General features: G+C 37.2%; 1 protein-coding gene across 1 annotated transcript in view; it reads right to left on the reverse strand.

Annotated features, from left to right (window-relative positions):
- Positions 1-23,547, reverse strand: part of PI4K2B (phosphatidylinositol 4-kinase type 2 beta) — a 28,132-nt gene that overhangs the window by 3,958 nt on the left and 627 nt on the right. The window contains exons 2-11 of the mRNA XM_014548889.1: positions 23,391-23,541; positions 16,417-16,571; positions 14,381-14,581; positions 13,674-13,805; positions 11,488-11,641; positions 9,824-9,885; positions 5,745-5,844; positions 1,933-2,066; positions 1,741-1,770; positions 1,145-1,204 (exon numbers count right to left, since the gene is read on the reverse strand). Coding sequence (XP_014404375.1) covers positions 1,145-1,204; positions 1,741-1,770; positions 1,933-2,066; positions 5,745-5,844; positions 9,824-9,885; positions 11,488-11,641; positions 13,674-13,805; positions 14,381-14,581; positions 16,417-16,571; positions 23,391-23,541 — 1,179 coding nt within the window. The remainder of the gene's footprint in view (positions 1-1,144; positions 1,205-1,740; positions 1,771-1,932; positions 2,067-5,744; positions 5,845-9,823; positions 9,886-11,487; positions 11,642-13,673; positions 13,806-14,380; positions 14,582-16,416; positions 16,572-23,390; positions 23,542-23,547) is intronic.

Raw genomic sequence — 23,547 nt, forward strand, 5'->3', positions numbered from 1 at the left:
GAAGGGGAGAGGGGGAGAGAGGGGGAGAGGGAGACATCGATGTGAGAGTGATACATAAATCAGTTGCCTCTAGTAAGCACGCTGCCTTGGGCCCGAAACCTGGCATGAGCCCTGACCAGAAATCAAACCAGCTCAACCAACTGGTGAGTAAATGATTATCTAATTTAATTATATTTATTCCTTTATTTTTACTTTTTAAAATATATTTTTATTGATTTCAGAGAGGAAGGGAGAGGGAGAGATAGAAACATTAATGATGAGAGAGAATCATCATCAGCTGTCTCCTGCACGCCCCTACTGGGGATCGAGCCTGCAACCTGGCATGTGTCCTTGACCAGAATCAAACCTGGAACCCTTCAATACACAGGCCAATGCTCTAACCACTGGGATAAACCAGCTAGGGCTAATTATATTTATTTGTTAAAGTTATATAACAGTCAGTGCAAAATCTAGACTCGTCTTTTTGCCCCAGGGATGCAGCAAACAGCCACCTTAAATGTATATTTTAGGAAGAAAAAGTTAATTTAACAAGTCACCAAAAGACAGTGTTTACAGTGTAATTTATTTTCATTTCAAGTCTTCCTTTTGGAATCTAAATACTACTAACAGAGTAGAAGACCCGTTGTAATCTGTCAGTCAGCCCAGCCTGCAGGTCCACAGCAGCCGACCTAATATCTTGTATTTCTTCTTAGAGGAGGTGAGAAGGGGTGAGAGGACTGAGTTACAATTAGTACTTTTGTGCCCCAATCAGTGCTCAACCTTGGTGACATGGTTATTTACTGACTGCTCTTGCAAAGGCCAAACACGTTCTACTATGAGACAAATAATCAAAAGGCACCAGTGCTCTAAGAAGGTGGAATTGGGAGGGAAAAGGTAACAATCAGGAAAATACTGATAGTTACCAAAATAAAGACAAAGAATTCACAGTAGGGTTCTGGGTAACTAAACAAAATACAATAAAGTCAGTGATATCTAATTTACAAGACAATAGAGGAAAGATACTATTGAAATCAACTTCATTTCTAATCATCTGAGCTATTTTGGTTCAGCATAAAACAGTATCTGGGTCACAATGGAGAAAAAAGTTGATTAGTATTTCAAAGAGGAATTTTTTTCTTAGCAAGCGTGTGAAAAAGTGACCTACCTGGCCCCTCATCACAGACATCTGACTTTCAAAAGTGGCTTTGTTAAATCTTTTGTCAGTCTATCACAGAAAAGAAAAAAAAATCATTATAATTACAAAATTCAAGATCTTTGAATCAAATATTTGAAAACAAATGAACTCTTTCAACTTGGCCCCTAAGGTCATTAGAAAGTTTTTACCTGAGGTATTTTTGTATACCCCTAGAATGATAAGAATAGTTTATTTATACTCTAACTTGTTCCAGGAAGGATTTAAAATGACACTCTAGCCCAGCAGTTCTCAACCTGTGGGTCGTGACCCCTTTGGAACACACATATATAATTATATATTGTTTTTGTGATTAATCACTATGCTTTAGTTATGTTCAATTTGTAACAATGAAATTGGGGGTCACCACAACATGAGGAACTGTATTAAAGGGTCGTGGCATTAGGAAGGTTGAGAACCACTGCCAATGAGTTTAGGTTTTTTTGAAAGAAGTAAATTATTACAGGTCACCAAACATTTGTTATAATTTTTAGAGTCATTACTTAAATATCCAACTTTTGAAGAAAATAACTTCTCAAGTTTTAAGTTTCACTTCAAAGAATACTCACAGTTAAGTGTAACTTCACAAATTTATGCTCCTGCAGAGTAAGAGTAAAACTGCTAATTTCTTTCTGTTATGTCAAGTTCTACTGCAAGAAGTGATACCAAAAACAGTAAACTGCAAATTAACTCTATCGAGAAAACCTCTTCTATTTTAAGATTTCATTTTCTGTAATAATTAAAACTAAAAATTTATTTACCTTAAAAAGTTCATAGAGATCTTCACATAAATCTTGCACAAAATTCATGTCAGAAATATTTGGTAGAACCAAGTTTCTTGTTTCTTCAGAAAAAGGAACTTTTGCTTGAGGAAGCCAAGCCCAGTGAAATGGATCTAACAGAAAAAAAGGTTTCTAATTAGAGGGGGAAAGGGTGTATTTTGACCCACATTTATCTTAGTTCTTTTGTTTTGTTTTTTTATTTTGTATATCCTGGTTCTTTTCCTACAATTCCCAGGTTCTCAAAAAACAAACACAAAAAACAGACAGGAGAGAGAAGTTGTCAGAGAACAATTATCCGTTGCTATCTAGATTACTCAGATTCCAAGTTTGGATTTTCAATTCAGACAACAAAACACAAGGTTTTACCTGAAGTAGTTAGGTTTCTGGGTTTTAAAGAGTAAGTTTTGATATGAGTCTATTTCAAACAGCCCTATATAAATACATATATTTGAATCTCTGGTTCCTAAGTTTGGAAATTAAGAGCTATAATCTGTTTAGAGCTCTAGATCAAAAACTTGTTGGCTGAGGTCTCCCTGCCCTTCCAGCCACAAATCATCAGGAATTGGCCACACACACACACACACACACACACACACACACACCACGACCACCACAACACACGATCTTCTAAAATTTTAAATCATTTGTAGGTAAATAGGTGATTAGCTTTAAGGGATAAAAGACCCGCCATTCCCAGCTAACTGTAGTTCTCTTCCAAGAGGACCATTATCTCCACAGCCAGGACTAAAAGATTAGTAAAGCAGTAAGAGAGTATATTCAGTTTCCTGCGTATCTCCCTGAAGTTATATCCAATTTTTATTGTTCCCTCATCAATTACATCAAAAGAAAAGCCTTTATTCTAACTCCTGACTCTACTTCCAATCCCTACCCCACAATTTTACTATCACTCTCTCCCACCAGTGATCGCATGGGAGCCTCTTCAAAGGTCCATTTGCAGTCCTCATCTACTTAATGTCTCTGTATCACATAGCACTGTTTTCGATCATCTCCTGATTTCCTAATGTGCCTTTGGAGATACCACTCTCAAAGTTTACCTTCTGTCTTTTAAGTCACTTCTCTCCTAGGATGGCTTTTCTTCTCCAATGTCACCACTCCCTCAGATTCTATCCTTACTCCTTTTTTCTTGTTCATTTACAGAACAACCATGAAACACTGAATACTTACGTACTTTGAATTATCCTAGTGATGGTTTGTTCACCATGATTTCCCTGGGTAATAGCAAACAACACCATGGCTCCCACTACCAAGGTGACAGTTTAAAAACTATATCCTCAATACTATTTCTTCTTTCAAGTTCAAAGACCCTCAATCCCCAACTGTGTGTTTGATAAAATTTCCCACATGTATTGTAGGTAACTTTAACTTAACACTTTTAAAGTGCAATATGTATACAAATTCCAAATCATTAGAGAAAAATAAATGAAACGAAGACATATCAGGTCAGTTCAATAAAAATAGGAAAAAAAGAAATAATTGGAATTTAAGGTAAAAAAAATAAGATGGCAGTAAAAGTTCAAAATATCAATAGTTTATTGAGATAAGCTACAGAATTAAGTGTACCTATTACAAGAATCTCAGGCTAGGTTAAAAAATATCTGGCTAAGTGATGTTTATGAGTCATATACTTAAAACAAAATAATGAACGTTAAAAATAGAAGTATAGAATAATACCAGGTAAATGCTAATAAAAAGAAATAAAGTATACCAGTGTTGCAACAGACAAAAAAACCGTAAGAGGAATAAAGCAGGATATATTTCACACTGATAAAAGAACAAACCACAGGCAAAATAAAGTGCTGGGCCATTAGGAATGTGAAATACAAAGCAAAAACTGTATAGAAATGTAAGAAATTGACAAAATCACAATCACAATGAACTTTAACTTTCTCTCCAAAATTAACATATCAAATAGTCAAAAAATAAGTCAAGAATATGATTTGACTAACAACTAAAAAGCTTTAATTGTGCCCAAACACATTCTTTTCAAATACAGTCCTTCAAATTGGCCATATATTAGATTACATAGAAATTATTAACAAGTGTCAAAAAGTAGATTTCACACAGACACATTCACAGATCAAAAAGTAAGAAAACTTGAAAATAACAATGGACAGTTTTTTAAAAAAATCAACTGATCTAGAAAGTTTACAATCGAACAAAATACTTCTAAATTACTCCTGTCAAAAAGAAAATCTGGCCCTAGCCGGTTTGGCTCAGTGGATAAACCATCGGCCTGCGGAATGAAGGGTCCTGGGTTTGATTTCAGCCAAGGGCACATGCCTGGGTTGTGGGCTCAATCCCCAGTGTGGGGAGTGAAGAAGGCAGCCAATCAATGTTTCTCTCTCATCATTGATGTTTCTGTCTCTCTCTCTCCACCTTCCTCTCTAAAAAAAAAAAAAAAAAAAGTGTAAAAAAATTTAAAGAAAATCTGAAAGTATGAATCTATAAAGCAGAATAATAGAGCAGCATGCCCAATCTATGGCTTAGTCAAAATGATACCTAAAGAAAAACATATAGGAAAGCAATATAGGATAAATACAGAAGAAAATAATAATGGAAAACAAATTATCAACAAAAAAGCAAAAGCAAATAAACTGAAAATTTGATCAATATTTTATAATAGACAAATCTTTGGTAACTCTAATGAAGAAAAAAAGGCTACTAATGAACAGTAGAAATTTAAGAGAGGCATAGTCATAGATACAGAGATTACTTTTAAAATTTATTACACATATTTTAAACATATACAAAGATAGAAAAAAACTAGTACTATGAGCTCCCATATTCTGAATAACCCAATTCAATTATTCCCAAATTTCTATAAAATTGGTTTCATCTATCCTCAAGTATTTTAAGGCAAATTCCAGACAACAATTCACCACTAAATACTTAGTAAAACAGAGAAATTTTCTTATTTATAAAAAAATTATATAAAAAACTTTATACCCATAAATCTCAACTCAATATATGGACAATTTTAAGCAAAATAAACATGTCTAAAACTGGCTTAAGAAGACACAGAAACCAGACTTTTGAGACATAGAAACCAAACCAGTAGAGACTGGTAAGACAGTTAAAGCACCAGTCACTAAAAAAAGGGGGAGGGAGCTAAGACTTAAATTGTTTTATCAGTGAATGTTCCCCAAAACATTAAAATAAAGCTCTACCAAAGTGTTAAACAGATAATTACCATGTTATTTATATACTAGAGGCCCGGTGCATGGATTCGTGCACTGGTAGGGTCCCTCGGCTTGGCCTGCAGGGATCGGGCCGAAACCGGCTCTCCGACATCCCCCGAGGGGTCCTGGATTGCGAGAGGGCAGTTCTCTGGTGACGCACCCCAGAATCGAGCTCCCTCCTCTCTGGTTCTGGGTACATCACCCGAGAACCGCAGCTGCCAAGTCACCTGGTGGTCAGTGCGTGTCATAGCTACCGGTCGGATGGTCAGACAGTCGCTTAGGCTTTTATACATATAGATAATATATATATTTATCATATATATATTTAAATTTGGAAAGCTATCAAAGTTACTTTACAATGCTAACACAAGCCAAAAAATCAAAACCAGACACAGTTAACTAAAGATAAGTGAAAATACATGGTAAGTCCCATGTAGCACACATCTCTGCATCTAGTGCCTAAAATTAAGTCCTAATGAATGATATGTCACCTGGTTTTTATTCTGCCAGTTTAATGATCATAAATTTTGTTCCCTTCCTTTTCTGGAAAAAGGGTAATTAGAGAACCTACAGAAGGTTCTAAATACTCACATGCTCTCCACTCATCAGGATGTTTAAAAGGAAATGCTAGACCATTATCAATTGCAGCTACTTTAATAAGCGATTCTTTCTCATCAACCCATTCTGCTTCCTAAAATGAAGAAAAATGGTCTGTTGATAAAAAAATGTATATAAACATTTTCAACAGATAAAGTATTTATAGTAATTACTGAGGTTTAAATACACTTTATCTGAAGAGTCTATATAAAAAATAAGTCCCCAGTAAGTTCAAATTCACCATTAAAAGGCAGAGGCTGTCTTAAAAATCAGTAAGAATTTCAAATCACTAGTGAAAAATTTTATATTACAAATTTAGGTAGTAATGGTCTGTTTTTTCCCCCCTCTTTAGGGAGGAGGGCTTGGAATTATTAAGTCATAAAGTATTACTCTGGCCCTAGCTGGTTTGGCTCAGTGGATAGAGCATCGGCCTGTGAAATCAAAGGTCCTGGGTTTGATTCTGGTCAAGGGCACAAGCCCAGGTTGCAGGCTCCATCCCTAGTAGGGGGCGCGAGCAGGAGGCAGCTAATAAATGATTCTCTCTCATCGTTGATGTTTCTATCTCTCGCTCCCTCTACCTTCCTCTCTGAAATCAATAAAAATATATATATTTTAAAAAGATGTATTTTTCTGGGTAATTATTGCTCAATGCATTGCTTAAATCAGGGGTGGGCAAACTTTTTGACTCGAGGGCCACAATGGGTTCTTAAACTGGACCGGAGGGCCGGAACAAAAGCATGGATGGAGTGTTTGTGTGAACTAATATAAATTCAAAGTAAACATCATTACATAAAAGGGTACAGTCTTTTTTTTTTTTTAGTTTTATTCATTTCAAACGGGCCGGATCCGGCCCGCGGGCCGTAGTTTGCCCACGGCTGGCTTAAATGTATGAAAGTTACAAAATATGGACATTTTAAACAACTCAATAAGTTACCTTATTAAAACCTAGTCTTTTGTAGGGGCCCATAGAAATAATTCATTTAAAATACAAAACATTTCTAAACAGTACTGCCCAAAGACTATAGCTAAGTATAATAAGGTCCAGTAGAAGGAACCTCAAGAAACTCTTGATTACAGAACCTAGGCCATTCCTAACTTCTATATTCCTCTATAGCAGAAACAAAGACTTCAGGAGCAAGAAGGTTTATGTGTTAAAGAGTACTTCCTATTATTTAAAGATAGACAGTTGCCATTATCAAGTGGCCTAGGTAAAATAATAAAAGGTAAATTTGATAATTTTAAAATTAAAAGTAGATGAGTGAGAAAAATGCCGTGGTACATTAACACAATGGAATACTACCTGGCTGTGAAAAGGAAGGACATCTTACCTTTTGCAAGAGCAGGGATGGACCTGGAGAGTATTATGCTAAGTGAAATAAGCCAGATATCATATGATTTTACTTATATGTAGAATATGAACAAAATAAACTAACAAACAAAAAGAAATGAACTTACTAGGAATATATCCCAAGAAAACAGAAACACCAATCAGAAAGGATATATGCCCCCCTATGTTCATAGCAGCACAATTTACCATAGCTAAGATCTGGAAACAGCCTAAGTGCCCATCAACAGATGAATGGATTAGAAAACTGTGGTACATCTACACAATGGAATACTATGCTGCTGTAAAAAAGAAGGAATTCTTACCATTTGCAAAAGCATGGATGGAACTGGAGAGCATTATGCTAAGTGAAATAAGCCAGTCAATGAAAGAAAAATACCACATGATCTCGCTCATTTATGGATAATTAAGACCATTATAAACTGATGAACAAAAATAGATACAGAGGCAAAGCAAAATCGAACAGACTGTCAAACTACAGCGGGAAGTCCGGGGAGGGTTGGCGGTAGGGGGGAGTGAAGGGGTGGTGTAAGAGATCAACCGAAGGACTTGTATGCATGCATATAAGCATAACCAATGGACACAAGACACTGGGGAGTAGGGGAGGCCAGGGGAAGGTCAAGGGGAGAAAAAAAAAGGAGACATATGTAATACTCTTTGTAATACTTTAAGCAAAAAAATAAATAAATTAAAAAAAAACACACGAACTTATAGCTAGAGGACAAACTGACAGCTATCAAGAGGGGAGAGGGGTTGGGAGGCTGGGTATAAAAGGTGAAGGGATTAAGCAAAAAAAAAAACAACAAAAAACCAACCAACCAACCAAACAAACAAACAAAATAACCTCATAGACACAGACAACAGTATGATGATTACTAGAGGGGAAGGGAGTTAGCAGTAGGTGAAGAGGGTAAAGGGAGAATAAATGGTGATGAAGGATTCTTGAAGTGGGGTGGTAAACACACAATACAATATACAGATGATTTATTATAGAATTGTACACCTGAAACCTATATAATTTTATTAAGCAATGTCACCCCAATAAATTAAATAAATATTTTTTAAAATTTAAAAGTATTAGAGTAAAGGTTTGTGTGATATATGTCAGGTTTATTTCCTTTAGTTTATATCAAATATCTCACTGAAAATGCACAAAATACTTAAAAGCAAAATAATGAAGTCTTCAGTAAAATCTAATTGCTCAAGATATACCAATATAAATATGTATATTTAAGTCTGTATTTTAAACCCATTTCTGCTATAACTGGCATTTATTTTTATTTCTATCATTTTTTCTGCTTACAACTCTATTGAGGCATAATTCACACATAATATAAACTTCACATATTAAGTGTACAATTTGTTAAGCACTAATAGATGTGAAACCTTCACCCAAAAGTTCCTTGTGTCCCTTTGCAGTCCCTCCTTCCCTCTACCCACCCCAGGCAATCACAGTCTGCTTTCTGCCATAGGAATTTAGTTTGCTCTCTTTGGAGTTTTATAAACTGGAATCAGACAGTATGTTCTTTTGTGTGCAGCTTCTTTCTTTTTTTTTTTTTAATTTTTTTAAAATTCTTCACTCAGTTTTTTATTTTTTTGTTATTTTTATTGATTTCAGAGAGGAAGGAATGGAGAGGGAGAGAGAAATAGAAACAGAAAGAATCATTGATCGGCTGCCACCTGCACGTCCCCTATTGGGGATCGAGCCCGCAACCCAAGCATGTACCTTTGACCGGAGTCGAACCCGGGACCTTTCAGTCTGCAGGCTGACACTCTATCCACTGAACCAAACTGGCTAGGGCTGTGTGCAGCTTCTTTCACTGCTTCTTTTACTCAGCAGGATTTTGAGATTCATCCACATTACTGCCTATATTGAGTTTGTTCTTTTTATTGCTAAGTACTATGACTATGAAGTTTTAAATTTCTTTGATAAACACTAAAAAAAAATAGAAACTTTCTAGAGTGATGCCATGGCTTTAAGTGATGAGAACACAGATTATAAGTATTGGAGGAATTATTTTTTTAACTAGTTGGAACTTTCTCAAATGTATAGACTGCTTTAAACCAGTAAAACTATTCTAAAAATATCTCTTATCCAAGTATTTAAAATTATGTAAATATTTAAAACTTTTGTCAAAGTCGACAAAAATTTATCTAAATTCTATCCTTCTGATGGTATTATGGGTCTATGCAGTCCATTATGTGTACACTAAACCCAGATTCTTATATAAGTAGTACATTTTTTTAAGTTCAATGTATATGATGCACAGGTAAAGCACACATATTCCATAGTACTATATGTCCTAATAATGATTCATAAGATTCAGAGAAAGAAGTGAATTAGTAATATATAAACATGACCCAGAAAAAATACCAGAAGCCTTTATTACATAAAAGCAAAATAAAACTGGTCCTACAAAAAATTCTCAAGCTCTATAATAAGTATGGTACCAATATGGTATCATTCTATTCTAATGCAGCATAAAAAAATAAAGTTGCATGAAGATATTTAAAAAGAATAGAATTTAAAAAATACTAGTATAAACAAGGGAAAAAAAGAAAAAAGATGAAGAAAAATAAAACACAAAAAAAGGAGATAAAAACCAAGGATCTGAGTGAAGGAAATGAGAAAATTATGAAGAGTAACTTCAAGGAATCTTTTACAGAAATTGATTGTGTGTGTGTGTGTTCACATATATATGTATGTATTCTTTTTAAGTCTCCTTACCTTAATTTCCTTTCCATTTTTCTTCTTTTCATATTTGATTAACCAATTATCATTTCCCCTGTCTTTCAAAACAGCAAAAATAAAACAAAACAAAACAAAAATCTGTTACTTTTTTTTAAATGGGTATCATAGCTTAATATCAAGGGGAAAAATAGTCAGTCACTTCTTGATTTTCAACTGTCATTGGTTATCTGTGACATATATTTATATATTAAAACTCTAATTAACACAACAAAAATGTTACAAATTAAAAAATGTTAGCTAACATTTATGTGCATTTACTCTGTGCCAGATATTTTGCTAGTGCTTAACATGCATATATATTTTATTGACTTCAGAGAGGAAGGGAGCGGGAGAGAGAGATAGAAACATCAATGATGATAGAGAATCGACTGGCTGCCTCCTGCACACCCCCTACTGGGGATTAAGCCTGAAATGCAGGCATGTGCCCTGACAAGGAATTGAACTATGACCTCTTGGTTCATACGCTCAACCACTGAGCCACACAGGTTGGGCAACATATATTAATTCATTTAATTCTCATAACGACTCTATGAGGTAGATACAATGATGGTCAAAGCTATTAAATCAAGGTTATTAAAATCAGGGATAATTTTTCTCTGCCTTAGAAAGAAAAAGCATCTAACCCCATTACCAGGAGTATGGTAATACTCTCACCTAATGTCTATACACGAGTATTCTAGACTCTACACTAATTTTAACTTTAACCTAAAACCATATTAATTAAGATTTTAGCCGAAACCGGTTTGGCTCAGTGGATAGAGCGTCGGCCTGCGGACTGAAAGGTCCCGGGTTCGATTCCGGTCAAGGGCATGTACCTGGGTTGCGGGCACATCCCCAGTGGGGGGTGTGCAGGAGGCAGCTGATCGATGTTTCTCTCTCATCGATGTTTCTAGCTCTCTATCTCTCTCCCTTCCTCTCTGTGAAAAATCAATAAAATATATTAAAAAAAAAAAAAAAAAGATTTTAAATCTAGAAAAGTACATATTATTTTTTGAGAAATCAATATAAATGAGTGACTATTTGAACCCGTGGTTCTCAAACTTCAGAGTGCAGCAGAATTACCTGGAAGACTTGTTAAAATACAAACTTCTGGCCCCGGCATGCAGTTTCTGTGCCAGTAGGTCTGGGGTGGGCTACTAGAAGATGCACGTGTAACAAGTCCCCACATAACACTGACCTTATAGGCCAAGGACCACATTTGGAAACCACTGTGTTACATTACCTACATCACTGCTCCCTTCCAGTGCATAAAAAATTAAGAGTTTAATGTATTTATAGGCTATACTAAGTTATCTACAATCAAAATAAGCATCTAAAATAATTTATACAATCAAGTTTTAATTATTCATATTATGCAGACAGCATTTCTGATAACTGGCTTTGTCCAGCTGCCAAGAAACACCACACTATGGATAGAAACTGATCACGATCACCAGGACAGGAGCCTGCTTTGAATCAGGATCTCCAATTCTGCCAAACGGGTCAGGACCGACTGCATCTCTCTTTTCGAAGGCAGGTAAAGAAAAAGTGGCCTCAAGACTTCTGCATCAAAACCTTATGTCTTTGATTTGGATGACAGGAGTTGAATACAGTTGGAAAGCTAACAAGATTTGACTGAACAAAGGAGAGAACTTTAATACCTGTATTTCTGATGATGTAATCCAAAATCACTAATCTTTCAAATTGCGACTGAAATTGTTTTCTAGTATTCTCAGGCAAAGGGTCAGCTTCAAATTTCCTAAGCCAAAATTCGGCCTCCTTGTAACCTTCAACAAATAACTGAAAGGAACCAATCTATAATTTTAAGAACTATAGTTAGAAAAGAAAGTACAAGAACGAAGGGATTATTTTTAAAATTTCTCAGCAGTATCATAAAATATATAAACACAACAAGAAAAATAGAAGAGTTAACACTAATTTAGATAAGCCATATTTATCAAGAACACTATTTTTACACACTAATGCTAAATAATCACATAAAGAATACATAGCACAGCCCTGACTGGTTTGGCTCAGTGGATAGAGCATCGGCCTGGGGACTGAAGGGTCCCGGGTTCGATTCCGGTCAAGGGCATGTACCTTGGTTGCGGGCACATCCCCAGTAGGGGGTGTGCAGGAGGCAGCTGATCGATGTTTCTCTCTCATCGATGTTTCTAACTCTCTATCCCTCTCCCTTCCTCTCTGTAAAAAATCAATAAAATATATTTTAACAACAACAAAAAAAAAGAATACATAGCACATAAAAAATGTTCAAGGAGCATAGCAGCTATTTTAGGATAAAAAGCATTTCTACCACTAAAATTATTGTTGTTAACATTAAAGGAAATACAAATTTAAATAGCACACAACAGCCCAGCCTGTGTGTGGCTTAGTGGTTGAGCATCGACCCCATGCACCAGGAGGTCACTAGTTCAATCCCCAGTCAGGGCACATGTCCAGGTTGCAGGCTCGATCCCAGTGGGGGCATGTGGAAGGCAGCCAATTGATGTTTCTCTCACATTGATGTTTCTATCTCTCTCTCTCCCTTTCCCTTCCTCTCTCAGAAATCAATAAAAACATATTTAATAAATAAATAAATAAATAAATAGCACACAACACACAGATAAGGGGTGACCTAGTTGGCCTCATAAATACAAACAAATCACCACAAAGAAAATCTATTTTTTACCCTTTCTTAACAATTTATTGTCTTCTTGTTGGCATGAAATTTTAATGATTTCCTAAAGGTTTTCTCTAAAGCACTGATAATTAAGTCCTAGTAGTCATAAATATGTAAATAATATTCTTTTTTAGTCACATTTATTTCAGCATATCCAAGGAGTAACAGGCTTTGTAAAAATTTTCCAACTCCTTGCTTACTTGGAGTACAATTTTAAAAATAAGTTAGACTGACCATGAATTTCTATTCGAATTCTTTTATCTAGATCAGCGGTTCTCAACCTGTGGGTCGCGAACCCTTTGGGGGTCGAACAACCCTTTCACAGGGGTCGCCTAAGACCATCGGAAAACACATATATAATTACATATTGTTTTTGTGATTAATCACTATGCTTTAATTATATTCAATTTGTAACAATGAAATTGGGGGTCACCACAACATGAAGAACTGTATTAAAGGGTCTCGGCATTAGGAAGGTTGAGAACCACTGATCTAGATAAATGCACAGCTGTAACAACAAAACTGCAGGTCAAACAAACAAACAAAAAACCCCTAGATCTTTTTCTAATATACCTTTCTCATTAACCCTTCCCACCCTTGCTTAGCTAGCTGCTAATCATCCCTTAGTTTTATTTAAAAGTGGTAAGAAAAACCAAAAGCTAATATGTAGTGAGTAAACATAGTTACTACCATTTACTTTTGTATGGGCTAGGACTATACCAAGTACTTGACAGAAATCTCTTCATTTTATCCTCACAACCCTAAGAAGTAGGTTCGATCATTCCCCCATTGTATAGAAACTGGGGCTAGGAGTTTAAGGAACTAGCCTCAGGTCTCAGAGCTAACTGATAGAGAGGCTGGGAGTGAAATCTAAGTTTGACTCTGAATCTGTGCTCTAGCCATTATTTTATAAAGCTATAGATGCAACCTCCTCTTGCAAACATTCGCTAATCCTCCAAAATGGGTTACATATCCCTCCTCTATTCTGAGTTCCCGGCACTTACTATTTTGCATTGAGACTGCTTCTTTACTATAAAGCTCTTTGAAGATGAAAAAATTGTTTTCTTTACTATTCTATCCGCAGCCCAGAGCACAATACCTAGCACATGGAGCTCAGGTAATAGGTGCTGAATTGGCCCCCAAATAAAGCTTATCACAGTAACTTACCTTCGGAGGGAGTCCTATTCGGTGAAATTTTCTACCTACTTTTGGCACTTTCTCTAAAGCATACTTTTTGCCTCTAGCTTTTGCACGGTCAATTGTACTGTAGTTAAATGTCTCACTGCCAAGCCAAACCACCTAGAAACATATGGTTTAGAAAAATAGTTATTAGAATTTGCATAATAGTATTTATATTCATATACATTATGAAACTCACTTGAATACTATAAATTAGCCAATTTTAATCCTATACGAAATGCCTCAGAGAATCTAAAATAGAAAGCTAAGGGATTTTGCAGTCAATTAAATGGCACATCTTTCTCTCTGAGAGAAGCAGCCTAAAATTAGCCAGTGGGAGAAAGAAGTAACAGTCTTGAAATGTACAATTAGGAATGAATATTTTGAGGAAGTTTCTAAGGAAAAACAGTCTTTTGAGCACATTAGTTATCTCTACCTTTAACAGAATTTCTAGATCCCTGATCTTTACCTGCTTTTTAAAAACTAGTTCTTTTTCCTCTTTTGTTAGCATCACCTCAGCTCATGTGTGCAAGAGACATTCATTCCCTTGAGCACTTGGTGGCTCTACACTAGAATCGATTTGTTAGTCCCTCATGACTCTGAATTACCAAAAAAGGGAGTTCAATTTTAGGCTCTGTCATTAGAAATATGTTCAGAGAACCAAAGTCCATGCTTAAAAACAAATTCTCCTTTACCCTTGTTTTTGGTACAATGCCCAGATGAAGCTTTTCATCCACTAGGGAGGCAGCAGCTTCAGAAAGGTATCCCTGGTTAGGAACCAAGCAGCCTCTGCCAAAGCAGCAAGGGCAGCAGACCTTATGAATATATTTGGTCCATTTTGGATTCAGTTGACTATAAGGCTCTTCCGATTTGGGTTTAAACACACCAATAGTTTTCTATAGGGGAAAAAAGTAGAAAATTTTATTAGACTTCTAATATAGAGATAATAATCCATAAAGTTCATTCTGATAAATCTTCCCAACACAGACTTGGACATAAAACCCTTAGATATTAAGGGATTTAGTTTCAATCACATTTTTACATTCATTCTCATTCAACAGTCTAAAATCAATAATCCCTGGGGCTAGTGGTTTTCAAACTGTGCTCTTGAGAAACCCTGGGAAAGGTGAGAGGGGAGGTGAGGCCAGGGCTCCAAGACCTCATGACAATTAACCAGATAGACTTCCATGCCTCCTGTTTTATATTACTGGCCTTCCAAATTATTAAAAGATTCCACTGATTTTAAAATGTGTGAAAACTTCTGATCTAGATCAGTTATTATTCAGTATCTGTTAAATATCCAAATTATGTTATTTTGTTTACTACCTACTTTTCCCACTTAATGTATATGCTAAAAGGGCAGGAACTGTCTTAGAACTGTATCCCAAGAACTCAGAACAGTACTTGACACATGGCAGGCATTCAATCATGTTAAATTAATAAATCTAATGACAAAATGTGTTCTCTACACAGGTGACAAAGATAAAATATGAAGGTAATGACAGGCTATAGCAGCCGTGGGCAAACTACGGCCCGCGGGCCGGATCCGGCCCGTTTGAAATGAATAAAACTAAAAAAAAAAAGACCATACCCTTTTATGTAATGATGTTTACTTTGAATTTATATTAGTTCACACAAACACTCCATCCATGCTTTTGTTCCGGCCCTCCGGTCCAGTTTAAGAACCCATTGTGGCCCTCGAGTCAAAAAGTTTGCCCACCCCTGGGCTATAGTAAACATCTATATTGTCAGATTCTCTGACCCTAATCTTTTTTCCAATTATTTTTTTATGAACCAATTTTAAGTAAATTTTCTCATTTAAAAAAAAATTGCTCATGGAAATCTAATAGTCTCTCTTTACTACTGGTCTGATAAAATATAATCATATTAAATTTAGGGGCTGAATTATCCTTAGATAAGAAGTAAAAATCTTACTATAATTTTAAGTATGTAATTGCTTTATAATGCAAAAAGTCTAAACCACTAGTAAGAAAGTCAACAAGAACAAATTGAGGAATCAAACTTGGAATAAAGATTGAGATTGACATTACCTATATACTTAAAGCTCAAAAAAGACTTTATTTTAAATATAACTTCGATCTTTGCAAAAAAACATCTGGATGAAATTATAATCTCTATTCCTTCTAAAAAAAGGAACTGCTGGCTATGCATCATTCAGAAAGTTTTTATAAATGATAACATCGGTACTGGAAAAATTCTAGACTAAGTGGAACGAAGTCCCATATCAGCTTCTCTTTTCTGCCCTAGAATTATACTTTGATTCATTTCACTTTCTAATGCCTTCAAACTTCAAACTTCCCAGGATCCTTCTCTGGTTGTAATGTGAGGAAAAAATATTCCTAGCGTAAAATAAATCTTTGAAAAAAATCAAGCAACTTGGAAATGCCATTAAACAGATTTTGAAAGTTTAAACTTCTACTTTGCTTGGCTAATAGGGTTATAGACTACTGTAAGGTAAGGACTTATGATACTCAATAAATCTATAGCTGAAAGTGAGTAGATTTCAATCATTTCAATAAATGATTGAAACCAAATGTTAAAACAATAGAGAAAAAAAATCACACACCCACAAAACCTGATCTTTACTTCTAAAAAGAAGGTGCAATCAGATTTATTAAGAAAATATCTTCAGAAACTCACAATCACTCCACATTTAAATTAGTGTTTTCCAAAATTTATGTTATATGTATTAAGTTTGTGAAATTCTCACCCTCTTAGGATCCTTCACAAAGTAACTTCCACTTGAACCTTGAGAGATTCTTTCTGGAAGAACGCCAAATTCTATTGCTTGCTCTGCTTTCGATACAGTATCAGCAAACCCTGGATCATCCAAGAATGAATTCAACTCTGAAGAACCAACATTTACTGCATTGAGAAAAATCAATGTTAATATAGCACATGAAGAAGAAGAAAGACCAGCTAAGAAAATGCTCATGATATGAACCTGTAATATTGGATCAGGCTAATAGCACCAGGACATGAAAGTATAAAAATATAATTATTATATAGGCTGCTTTGATCATCCCTTTTCCCCTCTCTACCCCCACTTCTCTTTAAGCTTCAGGTAATGACACATGGAACACAAGATCCCTATTGGATTAATCACAGTACTATGCACAATACTCTGAACTCCTCTCTTCAGTGATTTTGTTTTCCATTCTACCTAAGTCTCCAACTGCAAGGTCACACCTTAGATTTGTTATTACCAATACCTATAATCTCTCCATACTTAAAATTTCAAGCACCTTATATCTTCCTAATTCACTCTCTCTGGTACCCTGAGCCCCCAAATTCATCCCACCTCACTGAGACCTACAAAGCAGTGACCTAGCATGTTGCCACTGATTTTCAACTCCTTTATGCCCTTATTTCCCTCCTTGGTCAGCTTAAATTAGGGTCAATCATCATATAATCACTCTCTTTCTCTTTGCTCTCATCAGGTCACCTGGAAAACCCCCAATCCTGGTTAAACCCAACTGTCAGCTCACCAAGCCTAGGTTCAGAGAGCTGAACTTGACAAGAGAAACACACACAAACACAATGTCTGGTCTCACTTGAAATCCATCACCGCAAACTTCAGGTGGGTACCATGCTGTTTAGGAAACCCTAATTCCCAATGTTACTGTATCAGAAGATTGGCCTTTCAGAGGTAATTCGGTTTAGATGAGGTCATGAGGATAGGGCCTCCATAAAGAGATTAGTGCACAGAGCTCTCTCTCTCCCTTCCCCTCTGCCATGTGAGGATACAATGAGAAGGTGACCATCTGCAAGCGAGGGAGAGAGCCCTCATCAGAATATGACTCTGCTGGCTCCCTTATCTTGGACTTCCCAGACTCCAGAACTGAGAGGAGTAAATGTCTGTTGGTTAAGCCACCCAGTTTATGCTATTTTGTTATAGCAGCCTGAACTAAGGCAACTCCCCTGGTCCATAGACTCTCCCACTGTTCTGAACATACTCTCCTCTCCTCAAATTCCCAACACCTCCTCTCTCAGCAGTTGATCTAGCTTCCTATTTCACTAAGAAAAGAGAAGCAATCAGAAAAATTATCATTAGCCCTCAGCACCACGTATACCCACCCACGTCCTATCCAGTCATCTACCACTACAGTGAACTGTCCAAGCTCTAAGATCAACTCTTCCACTTTGTGTACTAGACCCTATCTTAGGGACTACTCCAGAACATTTCTTCAGTAATTCATCCCTGCATCAAAATTTCCCTCTCTACTGGATCATTTCTCTCACCCCCCACATCCAATCCATCAGCAATAAATTCCCAATGTTACTGTATCAGAAGATTGGCCTTTAATAAATATCCAGAATCCAACCACCTCTCACCATCTCCATTTCCACCACGTGAATCAAGTCATTATCAACTCTCACCTATGTTATTACAAGTCTCCTAACTAGTCTTCCTTTCACCCATGCCCTTTTCATATTCAACAGAGAAGCTATAGCAATCCTTTTAAAATAAATCAGATCATATCACTCCTTTGTACAAAACAGCACAACGGTTTCTTGTCTCACTTGAAGAAAAAGTACGAGTCCTTATAATGGTCCCCAAGATGCTACCCAATCTCCCTTAACCTCCACTTTAATTTCTTATCACTTAATGTATAATTTACTTATTTGTGAGCTCCAAGAAGACAAGAATTTTTCACCGCCAAAGTCCAGCACTTTTAAAGTTCCTGGAACATAATAGCCACTAAATACACACTTACAGAATGAATTAATTGCTATTATATGCATCCAAGATTATAAAAATTCAAAACATAAACTTTTCTTAATTTAAAATTTGCCTTAATTCAGACAGAAATAATACTGTTATTTACTAATTTTTAAATGTTTGTGCTAAGAAAAATACTACAAAAAGGTCTACTCTAGGGGGTATATTTATCTTACTTAAAAGAATAAGTCATCTGTGTTCGCTTCGGCTGCACATACACTAAAATTGGAACAGTGCAGATTAGCATAGCCCCTGCGCAAGGATGACTCAAAAATTCGTGAAGCATTCCATATTTTAAAAAAGTCATCTAAGTATTTCAGTCATGGCTATACAATTGATATGCTAATTACAAATAATTCTTATCTACCCCATGAAAATCCCTAAGAAGGAAGCAAGGAACTTTGTCTTTATTGTTCACTATGTATCCCTGAAGAGATGATACTTAATACTGAATTGAATAAATGTATTATTTAGGTGCTAGAGTAATCATTATTACGTTCACAAGTTTGGTGACCTGAACCCTGCCTCAGTGCTATTCATCCTTTAGTTCTCATATGAGATGCAACTTCCTCAGCTAAGTCTTCCCACGACCCTAAAATCTAGGGCATAGCTTAATGGAACCCTCAGCTTGCCCCATCCAAGCACTGATTTCATCTATTAAAACTATTTGTTTTAATTGACCAATTCCTCCATTAGGCTACAAAGCTACAGGGGACAAGGCTGATGACCAGATATCCGTTTGATTTCCCAAGGCCTCCATTTCTACTAGTACCCAGTAGGCACTCAAACATTTCATGAATGCTGAATCTCTGCAATAAATGGAAAATAAAGAATAGATTTATTCTTATTACTGGAATAATCTCCAACACACAATTGCTTACTACCTTTCAAAAAAAGCTCAGTTATGGAGGAGAATTGATCAGACACATAGAACTTCTACTTTTCTAATAACTTCTTCTAAATTAAGCCAAATTATCAGCGTCTTGAATCTAGATCCAGAAATACTGATAGCACCACCCCGTAGAATTACTTCTATTGAAATAGGCTTGAGGGAAGTTATAAGGAATAGTATAAAATCAATCACTTTTATTACAAAGGTATTATTCAACATATAGTCTCTTCTCCAAGAGAATACATGATAGGTTATCATTTGTCACTTTTGTTTTTGTTCAAACAATCTGTTTTAACTTGTATGGGCTCAGTGATTATATTTCTCTCAAGTTGGCTGCTCGGTATTCTGAAAATCAAATTTGAGGGCTGCCTGCATCAAATACCTGATGTGCATTTTGTGTACTTATCCAGCCTTCATTTTATGTAATTTATTATCCTTATTTCCCATTCTCATCTTTTCTCCTTACTTTTATTTATTTTTTATTAAATTTATTGGGGCAACATTGGTTAATAAGATCATATAGGTTTCAAGTGTTCACTTCTATAATACATAAAAATGTCTCCTTACTTTTAAATGATTTTATTTTGTTCCTACATTTATAAGCCACCATGAATCAATTAATGGCTTATAAACACACATTTGCTTTTACTTTAGTAGCTCTTTGTGAATTCTACCACTGTTCTCTTAATTGTTAGGCTCTCTAACAAAACTGGTATGTGCTCCTCGTTTGTGTTAACTGGGACCTTGGAGAAGTCACTTCATCTGTCTCTGCTTCCTTAAAATGAGAATAAAAAATAGTACTCACTTCATAGGGTCGGTTATGAGTAATATATGATGTATATAGAACTACTAGAGGCCTGGCGCATGAAATTCGTGCGCGGGTACGGTCCCTAGGCCTGGCCTGCGATCAGGGCCATCTTCCCCGGCTGTCCACAGCCGGCCCCGCCCTTCGCTGCCACCCACCCCCAGTTCCCGTTTGCCATCAGGTGATTGGAGCCTGCCAGCCAGGGGAGGAACCGAGAGGTTGGCCATTTCCTCCCACCCAGTGGCCCTGCCCCCGCTGCGGGTTGCCCTCTGTGTGTGGGGCGACTGATGGGGTGGGGGCCTCAGTCTGGTGCCACCCATGTTCCCCGCCACCCACCCCCAGTTCCCTGTTCGCCATTGGGCGATCAGAGCCTGCCAGCTGAGGAAGGGGACCAAGAGGTGGTCAGTGCGCCTCATAGTGACTGGTAGAGTGTTTGTTCTGCCATTAGGGTCAATTTGCATATTACCCTATTATATAGGATACCCTGCATTTACTGTTATGAAGGTATTAGTTATTACCACCTTTATTACTCTCCAATTCACTGATTAAAATGACAATTAGAACAAGGAATGACACTAATCCTTCTACTTTGACACTGATCCAACGACACTGGTTTATGCTGGTTCTAGACTTTGTCAAATGCCTTGTTATAGATGAGATATATGACATCCTTCACTAAAGTACACAAATTACATAAACAGGATAGTCATAAATTATGCTACTATTAATCTACAGGCAAGAATTTATTGAAACTAAAGAGGTGGCTTTGTGGAAAATGGATGGAAAGGACAAAGGAAGTTAACGTACTCACTGAAAAATAACTAAACTTAAAAATCTAGTTAAATTACTCCATCATAAATTTTTTAGAAGACTGGTTTAAAATTTGTTAAATAACTTTTACAATTCCAAACTACTTTTAAATGCATTAAAATAAGACCTCCATAATAAACAACCAAAAGTAACAACTATTTTATAACACTTGGGGATGCACAGCAAAATGGAAAAAATATGCAGGACCTGAAGAACCAGGCTCAGGCCTGGCTTTACCACTTCCTGGATACTTAACTGTGGCTGACCTCTGAGGTTCTATAACTACTAGTCAGTACAGTTTTATTCATCTTCAATCCTCATGACAGGGACGGGGGTGAATAACTAACTTGCAGTGCTATAGTGAGATTTAATGAAGTATACACAAAAAGATCTTAAACCATAAACTGTGATAGAAGCTATTACCATTTAAAAAATAAAAAGGGGGATAAACGTACTTAGAATACTAGTACATTATCCCCCTTTTTACTTTTCCTAGCCTTAATATTATTTAGAAAACCTCTTTCACAGAATAAATGCACTTTTAAGGTTTTAGGCTCTTAAAATATAGCTACACAGGTAACTTTGGGGTAGAAAAAGGCAAGCTAACCACACGGGTCTTAAGTTACTTCACAGACTGGATTCTACGTAATATATACCCAAACTACCAGTGTAGCTAGGTGAATGTGGGTCCATTTGTGATGTGGTTCCAACTTCATGTTTGTTCTGTTAAATGCTGTACTGTCAATGCATCCATTAGCTAACGTTATGATGATAGCCGACCTGCACCTCCGAACCAGTTTGCTAAAAGCTTTATGGTTAGTATAACCCTTGAATTGGAAAGTCTGCTTCCCTTAGGCCTCTGATTTATTTAACAGCGGTTCTCAACCTGTGGGTCGCGACCCCTTTGGGGGTCGAACGACCCTTTCACAGGGGTTGCCTAAGACCATCGGAAAACACATATATAATTACATATTGTTTTGTGATTAATCACTATGCTTTAATTATGTTCAACTTGTAACAATTAAATTGGGGGTCACCACAACATGAGGAACTGTATTAAAGGGTCGCAGCATTAGGAAGGTTGAGAACCACTGATCTAGAATATGTTGACTCTTAAGTTCAACTGCAATTTAAATAACCTATTCCCGTGGTCGGCAAACTGCGGCTCATGAGCCACATGCGGCTCTTTGGCCCCTTGAGTGTGGCTCTTCCTAAGCCTTAGGAGTACCCTAATTACGTTCATAACAATGTACTTACCTATATAGTTTAAAAAATTTGGCTCTCAAAAGAAATTTCAATCGTTGTACTGTTGATATTTGGCTCTGTTGACTAATGAGTTTGCCGACCACTGACCTATTCTATCTAAAATTCTTCATAATGTAGAAGGACCATTAATGTAACGATTCCGGAAAAACAGCAGTATTAATGAAAACTATTTTTACTTTTTTAAGCTCTCCTGTATGGAGCGATACTCCAGGCGCAGTGCACACACCATCTCACGTAAACCATCCTAACCACTAGCACACAGGTGTTAACACAATTTTACAAGCCAGCTTGTCTCATCTTTAGCTAGGACTCTTACCAGTCTACTCTCGACATGCCCCAAAACTTGCTTTATGAATGAATATCCGTGCCTGCAGTAGGGTCCCTACATTTTACTAACTTTCAACCTCATTTCAGTTACCTGCTTTTTCACCTGCGGCTGTCAGTCCGCTTAATAATGAAAATGCTTTCTTCTTCTTCAGGTAAATAGAAAATGACGCAAGAAAAAAAACACGGCAGGAGAGAGTAGGTACAGAAATTCAACAGCCTCTGCCCCCTCTGGCCGACGTCACAATAACAGTAACATTCAACAGCAAAAGCTTTCGAAACGCGTCCCAGGGGCAACGGGGCATCCTTTACCGCACCATCTTGCAAGTTCCCAACTCGGGGAACTTTCCTGATGGTTCAGGGTTCTTAACCCAAAACTCAAGTCCAAACTTTGAGCCAACAACTTAGGTCACTTTACGGTGTTTGTCGAGCTTCCTTCAGTGTCTGATTCTAAACGTTTAGGCTCACTCTCCAGGGAGGGCTCGGGGATCAGAGTTTGGGACAACCACAGCCCGTCCAGCGGTTCTCAACCTGTGGGTCGCGACCCCTTTGGCGGTCCAACGACCCTTTCACAGGGGTCGCCTGAGACCATCCTGCATAGCAGATATTTACATGACGATTCATAACAGCAGCAACATTACAGTGATGAAGTAGCAACGAAAATAATTTCATGGTTGGGTCACAACATGAGGAACTGTATTTAAAGGGCCAGAAGGTTGAGAACCACTGCTAGGCGAAGCCGCGCACAGCCCCTGGGAAAGGGGCAGCACGCGCGGGAGCAGGAGAGAGAGGCCAGGAAGGCGCCCAGGTCCGAGCAGCGGCCGGTCCCGGCCTGGGTCCCGGGCGGGATGCCCGGCCTTCCACCTGTCCCCAGGGAGCGGCCGAAGTCCGGGAGGGTGGGCGAGCTCCTCGGGAGCCCCAAGTCCAGGGAGGAACAGCGGGGCGAGTCGTTGGGCCCGAACAGCACGTCCTGGTCGATGGTGCTGAGAGAGGCCGCGCCCTCCTTCCCGGCAGCCTCGAC

This window comes from Myotis brandtii, unplaced genomic scaffold (genome assembly GCF_000412655.1).
Source record: "Myotis brandtii unplaced genomic scaffold, ASM41265v1 scaffold525, whole genome shotgun sequence".
NCBI classification, from domain to species: Eukaryota; Metazoa; Chordata; class Mammalia; order Chiroptera; family Vespertilionidae; genus Myotis; species Myotis brandtii.